This window comes from Leptonychotes weddellii, chromosome 15 (assembly GCF_054177405.1).
Source record: "Leptonychotes weddellii isolate Sample4059 chromosome 15, ASM5417740v2, whole genome shotgun sequence".
Lineage (NCBI taxonomy): Eukaryota > Metazoa > Chordata > Mammalia > Carnivora > Phocidae > Leptonychotes > Leptonychotes weddellii.
In genome coordinates this window covers 25,517,592-25,528,014 of record NC_138383.1, presented here as the reverse complement: position 1 = coordinate 25,528,014, position 10,423 = coordinate 25,517,592, and the positions used below count along the sequence as shown (strand labels likewise).

The following is a 10,423-nucleotide window of genomic DNA, read 5'->3' as shown; positions in this document are numbered from 1 at the left end:
GACTGTTGAATCACAGACCTGTACCTCTGAAACAAATAATACATTATATGTTAAAAAAAAAAAAAGAAGAAGAAGATAGCAGGAGGGGAAGAATGAAGGGAGGGTGGAATAGGAGGGGGAGATGAACCATGAGAGACTATGGACTCTGAAAAACAAACTGAGGGTTCTAGAGGGGAGGGGGGCGGGGTGATGGGTTAGCCTGGTGATGGATAATTAAAGAGGGCACGTTCTGCATGGAGCACTGGGTGTTATACGCAAACAATGAATCATGGAACACTACATCAAAAACTAATGATGTAATGCATGGTGATTAGCATAACATAATAAAAAAATATTTAATGGCTTATGCAGAGATGAACTATATAAAATGCTATTTTACCAACACAGCCATCATTGGAGATGTTTTCAAAGAGAATATGAGGAAATTATTGTCAATTTATTCTTAAAACTAAATTTATGTTTTTTCATCTTTATTCTTAACTATTATACCAAAAAATGTAGAAGTGGTTTCAAAGTTGTAAAAAGTCTACAAAATATTCCATTAGTAATGGAATGCTCATACACACTTGGAAGGAACATGAATTGGTAAAGCCCTTTGAAGGGTAACTTGGTAACATGCATAAAATTTTATGTGTCCATATCCTTTGATAAAGCAATTCCACTTTCAGAAATATATTCAGTTTGTACTTTTACTAGAAATTGCCCAAAGATACATCTACAAAGCTATTTATGATGGACTTACTTTAAGTAGAGGAAAACCAGAAGTAACCTAAATATTCATCATTAAGGAACTGGCTAGGGGCGCTTGGGTGGCTCAGTTGGCTAAGCATCTGCCTTTAGCCCAGGTCATGATCCCAGGGTCCTGGGATCGAGTCCTGCATCTGTTTTCCTGCTCAGAGGGGAGTCTGCTTGTCCCTCTCCCTTTGCCCCTCCCCCTGCTCTTGCTCTCTCTTTCTCTCTCAAATAGATAAATAAAAATCTTAAAAAAAAAAAACAAAAACAAAAACAACGAGCTGGCTAGATAACCTAGGACAGAACCATTGGATGACAGGAGAACCATTAGCAAGACTTTGGCAGGGGACACCTGGGTGGCTCAGTTGGTTAAGTGTCTGCCTTTGGCTCAGGTCATGATCCCTGGGTTCTGGGATTGAGTCCTGTATTGGGCTCCTTGCCAACAGGGAGCCTACTTCTCCCTCTGCCGGCCATTCTCCCTGCTTGCTCAGTCTCTCTCTCTCTGACAAATAAAATCTTTAAAAAAAAAAAAGATTTTGGTAGATCTGCACATATTAACTCGAAAAGTAGCCCAAGATATAAGGCCAACAAAGAGAAAAAGAAATAGGAAGCAAGTTGTAAAAAAGTGTGCAGTGTGAAGAGATTTACATAAAAGTTAAAATGCACATATACATTTATTTTTAGAAATATAATTGGCCATATAGAGAAAAAGTCTCTGAAAGGACAAACAAGGTGTGTTTAACAATGGCTTTCTCTAGAGGTTGGAATTTAAAAACTAAGGCAGGAAGGAAATTTCTTCCTTTTTTGGAGATGTGTAAAGATTTTGCTTTAATAAAAATTAAGTAAATAACCACAGAATTTTACTTATTTCAGAAAATAATTTAAAATAACCAAAAAAAAAATATTCCTATGGTGAGTTAAGGGTAAATCAAGTAGTTTATACTGCTTTTCCTAAAGACTTGAAAAATATTGGGTTTCTGTGAAAATTAGGGTATACTACATGTCTATAATGTACTGTATGGTAACTAACATAATAAAATTAAAAAAAAAAGAAAATTAGGATATAATTTAAATTTAATATTCTACTAAAAACAGAATGAAAATATATAAAAAGAACCCAAATCTTAAAGTGTATTTGGGCATGCTGTCTTTTTTTCTCTTAATCATATTACCTTAACTCCAAATTATGTTACCAAAACGAGAGGCCTCTGAAACATGCCCATAAACATGAAAAATCGTTATTTCCCAGTGAACATTTAAGGATCCAAAATTGTCATGGCTTGCTTTGTTGACTCATCTAATCTTTGTTGGTTTCTCATCCTTGCCACCAATACAAGAACAAAAAGGGGTGAGAAGAAGCCAGATCCGCAGGTATGAGCAAAAACCACTGTCTACACTGAGTCTTACATGGGTATTGAGAAATATAAGTAATAAGTATGTACACAAAAAAAGGGACTCTTTAAAGGCCTACTGAAGGGCGCCTGGGTGGCTTAGTCATTGGGCGTCTGCCTTCGGCTCAGGTCATAGTCCCAGATCCTGGGATCGAGCCCCGCATCAGGCTCCCTGCTTGGCGGGAAGCCTGCTTCTCCCTCTCCCACTCCCCCTGCTTGTGTTCCCTCTCTTGCTATGTCTCTCTCTGTCAAGTAAATAAATAAAATCTTTAAAATAAATAAATAAATAAAGGCCTACTGAATGAATTATAAAATATTTGATATTACTATGAACACAAATAATATCAAATATTTGATAATTTATAATAAATATAATAATATTCTTCGGTTTCTTATTTCTCAACAAAATGTAAGGAGGTGAAATCGGAGATTACCTTGAGTGTATTCACTTCCTCCAAGGCATCATTTCTTTCACACTTAAGCCTTTCTATTTCATCTGCCTCTAAGGAATCACAGGGAAGAAGCTGTCAACATTAAAACAGAAGAAAAAAGTTATGCATTAGATGCTAATTATGAGAACTAGCATAAAAATCCTTCTTGACGAGTGTTAAGCTTTTGCATTTTAATAACAAAATTTAGTTTCTTACTTTGGAAGTCATTTGATTAGATGAAAGAAAATGTTAAAGCAATCTGGGGTAACTTGATTTAAGCTTGACTTTGTATGGTTGTTATTTATAACAGAATCTAAGTGATTATAAGGTATACATACCCTGTTGTCACCTTTAGGTCATCAATTTTAATAATATAATTTCCCTTAAAAGTCCAAATTCTAAGATTGTATTTATAATGTCTAAAGACTTTATGAGTTATCAACATAAACTACTCCCCAAAGATATCCACCCCAGGTACATGGCATCTGAGGCTAACAAAATGCTGGACATTATCAACCAAGAGAGTTTATGTGACCTCAGTAAAGTTCATTGATTGATTCCATGCCTTGTTTTAACTAAACGAAATGCAATGTTAACAGCCAAGTAGCTTACAAAGATTCCCACACAGAAACTGTGGACTGAAGGTAGTATTAATAATTCATGCCCTATTGAACAACAACCGCCACAAAATTGCCGAGATGGCAATTCTTCTTCTCTTACTGCGGGCACGGTCTCTCTGACAGTTAATTACAAGGTAAAAAAACAATGATAATCTGATCAAAGCTAAAAATCCAAGTCTGATTACAGCCATCTTGTATGTATAAATTATAACAGAACTGGGCGCCTGGGTGGCTCAGTCATTAAGCGTCTGCCTTTGGCTCAGGTCATGATCCCAGGGTCCTGGGATCGAGTCCCACATCGGGCTGCCTGCTCAGCAAGAAGCCTGCTTCTCCCTCTCCCATTCCCCCTGCTTGTGTTCCTGCTCTCGCTATCTCTCTCTCTGTCAAATAAATAAATAAAATCTTTAAAAAAAAATTAGAACTAAAAAGAAAGAAGTATAGAAAATATAATTTAAAGGACTAGGTGGAGAAAATGATTGCTTTATAAGTATGGGCTTAAGGCAGAGCTCTTCAGATAGGAGAGGTGAATGCAGAGTAAAAAAAAGATAATAATTAATGATAGTGGTGCCTGGCAGTTAAGCTTCTGCCTTCGGTTCAGATCATGATCCTGGATCCGGTTGCCCGGCTCCCTGCTCAGTAGGGAGCCTGCTTCTCCCTCTCTCTCTGCCCTTCCCAGCCACCCCCCTGCCCCAACTTGTGCACACTCTCACTCTCTCTAATAAAGGAATAAAATCTTTTTTTTAAAAATAAGATTTTATTTATTTATTTGACAGAGAGAGGGAACTCAAAATAGGGGGAATGGGAGAGGAAGAAGCAGGCTTCTCGCTCAGCATGGAGCCCAATGCGGGGCTCGATCCCAGGACCCTGGGATCATGACCTGAGCTGAGGGCAGCCGCTTAACCAACTGAGCCACCCAGGTGCCCCTAAACAAATAAAATCTTAAAAAAAATAATTAACGGTATCACCACTTATTACAAACTTACTATGCGCAGATACATTGCTAACGGCTATATACATTCAATATTATATCCTTCCTATAACCTCGTCTCCATTTAACAGATGGGGAAATAGACTCAGAAGTTTAGCAGCTTACCTAATGTTTCACAGCTGATAAACGGCCACCCCCAGATTCCCACAGAGGTCTGACATTAGTCTGTGATTTTTACTAACCGCCCAACTGAAATCATGATGGAATAGGTATGACAAATTCAGGTTTGATTTCTTTTTTTTTTTTTAAAGATTTCATTTATTTATTTTTGACAGAGAGAGAGACAGCGAGAGAGGGAACACAGCAGGGGAGTGGGAGAGGGAGAAGCGAGCTTCCCACTGAGCAGGGAGCCCGATGTGGGGCTCGATCCCAGGACCCTGGGATCATGACCTGAGCCGAAGGCAGATGCTTAACCGACTGAGTCACCCAGGTGCCCCAGGTTTGATTTCTAAATCCTAGCATAACTGAAGTAGGAGTCATTCCTCAATTTGGGTGGAGAAATATTTTTCCCCACACGTTACTGGTTCCTTTGGTCCTGATAGTTACCTTGGGGTATCTATGGCCATTTGTTTCACAATTTACATCATCATCATCACATCGTCTTTGTCTGTCTCTGTTTCTCCACTCTTTAGTGAGTACTCAACACACACTCATAGAATTCATTCTTATACTGTTTAGGATTAGTTTTTTTTTAAGATTTTATTTATTTGACAGAGAGAAAGAGACAGCGAGAGAGGGAACACAAGCAGGGGGAGTGGGAGAGGGAGGAGCAGGCTTCCCACTGAGCAGGGAGCCCGATGCGGGGCTCGATCCCAGGACCCCGGGATCATGACCTGAGCCGAAGGCAGACGCTTAACGACTGAGCCACCCAGGCATCCCAAATAAAATCTTTTTTTTTTTTTTAAGATTTTATTTATTTAATTTACAGAGAGAGAGAGAGACAGCGAGAGGGGGAACACAAGCAGGGGGAGTGGGAGAGGGAGAAGCAGGCTTCCCGCCGAGCAGGGAGCCCGATGCGGGGCTCGATCCCAGGACCCTGGGATCATGACCTGAGCCGAAGGCAGACGCTTAACCGACTGAGCCACCCAGGCGCCCCTAGGATTAGTTTTTAACACATTTTCAAATGTAACAATATTTCCCAAAGTACATTCTAAAGGATATTAACTAGGTTTGCACAAAAGCCAAACTGAGTGATTGTGATGGTGGTAGCGGTCCCTTTGGTCAGGTAAATTTGAGAAATGCAGGTTTTAGAAAAAAATGAACTTTCTCTCCTGCAGGGCTTTCAACATCCTTAATATGCTAAGGAGCATTTTTAATATCCCCGAAGGAAATAAAATTTAATAACTTGTTGCATTTCCTCAAGTTATTTGACAGTACCCCTGACCATCACACCTTTATTTTGTGGCATCTCACTGGACTAATGTCTGCAAACACAAAGTGTTCTGGGAAACACTGCTACTCAACATTCAGATAAGCCTATTGTTATCTTGTATGCTACCTAAATGTGAAATAAACAGAATTCAAAGGTTTAAATAAGAATCTAGATAACAGAGCTAATTACATATATATTTTATATATATATATTTACTAAGTGAAATTATGACCGGGGTTTTAGGGATGCGATTATAAACTTCTGAGCTTAAAACATGGAGGCAAATCATGCAGAAAAGGGCACGTGGTACCATTTTCGGAGGCAAAACACTAGGCTTGAACAGTCATAGAACTATGACTTAAAAACAAAACAAAACAACATGTGTTATAATCCTATTGCTATTTTAGGCTAAGCAGTGAAAACTTACAGCCAGAGAACTGGCCATAACTGGTACCTGTGAATTCTGTGAAAAGCCTCTCTGTGTTCAGTCATGTGTTAAGAGTTCGAATATGCTTCAACAAAGCAAGCGGCCGATGAAATGAATTGTTGCTATTTAACTTCAAATGATTCCAGACAGATAACTGTTTTCTAACCTTTCAAATCTTGGACTTTACCCTTACCTTCCTCCATTCCTTTCCTGTCTGGTTCTCCCGGTATCATTTGTGACCCTCAGGCCCTCTGACCTCTGAAACACCCCGTAAATAACACTGTAAATCATTTCCACTCTATTCTGGATAGCTACTATTCCACTGGTATCATTCTGAAACTCAATTCATCTTCAACAGAACAATATGTCTGTTTCAGGTCAATTTTTTTTTTTTTTTAAATAAAAGCCTTCCATTAGAAACCCATTCAATTACCTTCTTTCCTTAAAGTTTCTGTATATTCTCTTATTTTCTCCTTCCTTTCTCTTGCTCACTCCTTTACTTCTTATAATTTGCTTTATATATCTTTCCTCCCATCCCCACATTTTGAAAATAATTATGTTCAATGTCACTAGCTAACCTAGTATTTGGCTAAATAAATGCACCCCTCCATCAACTTTCTTAACTTCTTTGTTTCATGTAACATTGCTTAAGCCATCTGTCCTTGAAACTTTCTTTTCCCTAGGTTTTTAATATCCCACTGTCTCACCTACTCTTCAGAATATTTAGGCTGTTTCTAATGACTTAATTTTATTTCCACTCCTTAAATGGGAGAGGGTAGGTTCCCCAAAGTTTGTCCCTTTCTCCTTTTTTCTCTACAAGCTCTCCCTGAGTGATCACGTTCACTGCCACGCTTCAACTATCACCCTCCAAATCATTCCCAAATCCCTCTTTGTGTCCAGTTCCTTATTTCCAATGGCCTTTTGGTTACTTACACCTGTCAACATATTAAACTTACTCTCTAAAATCCAACCTATCATCTTCTCCACTTTTCTTATTTCCCTATCTCTACTGACAGAACCATCCTATTATTAATCATCTTAATTAAAACTCTGCAGTTATCTTTAACTCATTCTCCCTTGGTTCTTAAACCCAGATGCAAGTCTTTTTTTTTTTTTAATGATTTTAATTTATTTATTTGACAGAGAGAGACACAGCGAGAGAGGGAACAGAAGCAGGGGGAGTGGGAGAGGGAGAAGCAGGCTTCCCGCAGAGTAGGGAGCCCGATGCGGGGCTTGATCCCAGGACCCCGGGATCATGTCCTGAGCCGAAGGCAGATGCTTAACGACTGAGCCCAGGCGCCCCCAGATGCAAGTCTTAATAGTGATATACTTGTTGTTGGTAAATATCATGTATCTGTCTCTCCATTCCTTCCCATTGTCCTCACCTTCACCATAGTTCTTAATATTCTATATTTGGACTCTTTCCTTTGCCCACTATCTAGGCTACCTACCACCAGTTTCATTCCCTTTCAAGATAACTAGCACTGTTATAAATTATCATTTCTAAACTATCATTTTGATAATGTCACAATTCTCTCTAATGGCTCCTCACTGACTACAAGTACAAACTTCTAAGTGTAATATTTACCCTTTTAGGCCTAACTTCTTTCACTGATCTGCATGTACCCACTTACCTCTTAAAACAACTCGATGACTCTCTGCTTACCATCACATTATATGTATATTTTTATTCATGCTGATTCTCTTATTACTTTGCGTTCACCTCTTAAGCAGATAAAATCCTGTATATCATCTAAAACTCACTCAAATGCCAAGTCTGTTATGAATCGTCTCTAAATATTCTGAGCTCTGTCAGTACTACGGCCTTACCACGCAATGCTATGGTTTTTTAAACTATAATTGTTTGTGTACATTCATTTCTTTATACAATACATTAAATTCCTTGAGGGACAGGCTTGAGTTTTGATTAATAATGAGCTGGAGCAGCTAATACAAGGCCACGCACACTGTAGTTGTTTAATGTATATATATCTAATGTTTTACAGAGGAGTACATACTGCTATGCACGGTGGGAAATACCTTTTATATCATGACCCCAGTATAAGGGAAACATTACTCACTCACATACAATTCACTATGATATTTTCCATTCTATTCTCTCACTTGTTAAATGGGGGTTGCGATCCACCAAATTGATTTAGCGAGAAACCAAACTGTGGAATGTCTACTTTAGGGAATTAACAAGTGTTCTCTCTGTGATTTTAAGATAAGCCCTGTATGATATTTAGTTAGGATGGCAAACCCACCATCTTATTATGATAGACTCTAGTCTGCTGTTGCTAAGTTTAGAATTCTGATAAATCTAGGCTCCAGCCTTGCTTTTCTATATGCGACCTTGCGTAAGCCGCAGGTGTAGCGTGGTGTGAATTTTCTAATATAGCAATGATTAGAATCACAGTGAGATAAGTACATTTTTAGATCTAAATGCCATATTATTCCAAAATCATGTTTGTTTGTTTTTTGTCAACTAAACAAAAGTAGGACTTAGACTGACTCAGCAATTCTTCCTTCTTGAAACACAGCATCTCAAGAAATCTTGAGTCAGATGAAACGATGAGCAAAAGCAGCTCGTCACAAAAGAGTATATATTGTGTGATTCTATTTATTAGGACGTTCAAGAACAGGCAAAAATAATCTACGCTAATATAAGTCAGAATAGTGGTTCCATTGTAAAGGTGGGAGTGGTGGCCAACAGGGACAAAGTTGGTACAATGGAGCCTTTGGTGATTATACAGGAGGTACTAATAGAAATTCATCACGTTGTACACTTGAGATTTTTATACTTTACAGGGTGTCCATTATGCTTCAGCAAAAATATTTTTAAAAAATCAATTAAGGAGGGGCGCCTGGGTGGCTCAGTTGTTAAGCGTCTGCCTTCGGCTCAGATCATGATCCCGGGGTCCTGGGATCGAGCCCCATATCCAGCTCCCTGCTCAGCGGGAAGCCTGCTTCTCCCTCTCCCACCCCCCCCGCTTGTGTTCCTGCTCTCACTATCTCTGTCTCTGTCAAATAAACAAATAAAATCTTTTAAAAAAATAAATAAATAAATTAAGGAAAAGACAAGCCAGAAAAAGGAAACACAAGTAAAAAACAACCATCCCTAACAGATGGATTGTTATATTTGACTCTGTTGTTTGTGACAAGATGGTTGAGGGGATATCCATAGTGGAATTTCCCCACTCTCACAGACTGTCAGCATCCTCAACCACAGATTGATTGATACTTCAGATGAAGCACTATGGTGTTTTTTCAACAACAACAAGTTTAGGAATACTGCTACAAAATAATAAGATATTTTTCATTTGTTTCTGATGAGCTACTTGACAAGCAGTGATTTTTGTAGTATTTTTCAAGCTGTGGTACATGACCCATTATGGAATTTTAAGTCCAAAAATTTAATGAAATAGAACTGAATATTAAATAAGAATGCAATGATATAGAAAACATAAGTACTACTTTGAGACTTTCGTTTCAGTTATATATGTGAGTATGGTGAAGTAAAAGGTATTCTTATTATGGATTCAAGTGAAAAAAAAAGGGCAACATTTTATGGGGATATCTTCTACATGTTGACAAGCAGAACATAACAAAAGAAGCCTTATAAACTAATGACAATTGCACAACATTTTGATCTGAAGCCACAAACAGGAAATTATTGGCATGCAGAAAACCTTGTACAATTACCATGGGCACTTGGCTTTTGTCATCAAAGTATCACAGACTGAATACACTCTTATCTGCCCTAAAATCATATTGGCTAGAAAGGAAGTAAATTACTAATTTGGAGCACCAGTATTTTTTGCAGCTGCTAAGCAAGCTTTGCACGCTCACCCAAAGTCCTCTGAATTACCCGTTTCTCTTATGTTGTGAGCAACCTAACCACCTTGCCTTTCCCATCAAAAGTGGGGAAAGTAGCTTTGAGAACTGTTTGGCAATAAGAAAACAATGCTCTGCAGTCATCATTAGGTAGGAAAATACATAACACCTGAAACAGCAGAAGAAAAACAGTGCTCTTACAGGTTCAGTTTTCCTACCTTAAATGCTACTAACTCAGTTCTGATAAGTCAGTGCCTCCATTCTAGGAGACTGGGTGATCTCCCGAAGGTTTCCAAATAACAAGATCACGGGAACTCTCATTCTCAATGATAGGAACTCTAATTTATTGCTATTGTGACTGCAAAATGGTATAGCCATTTTGGAAGACAGTTTGATGGTCTCTTATAAAACTAAACATCTTATGTGGTATATATATACAATGGAATATTATGCAGCCATCAGGAATGAGATCTTGCCATTTGCAATGACATGGATGGAACTGGAGGGTGTTATGCTGAGTGAAATAAGTCAATCAGAGAAAGACATGTATCATATGACCTCACTGATAATGAGGAATTCGTAATCTCAGGAAACAAACTGAGGGTTGCTGGACTGGGGGGTGGGT

General features: G+C 38.4%; 1 protein-coding gene across 1 annotated transcript in view; it reads right to left on the bottom strand.

Moving 5' to 3' along the window:
• STXBP4 (syntaxin binding protein 4) overlaps window positions 1–10,423 on the bottom strand; it is a 165,353-nt gene that overhangs the window by 106,379 nt on the left and 48,551 nt on the right. The window contains exon 11 of the mRNA XM_081805248.1: window positions 2,558–2,647. Coding sequence (XP_081661374.1) covers window positions 2,558–2,647 — 90 coding nt within the window. The remainder of the gene's footprint in view (window positions 1–2,557; window positions 2,648–10,423) is intronic.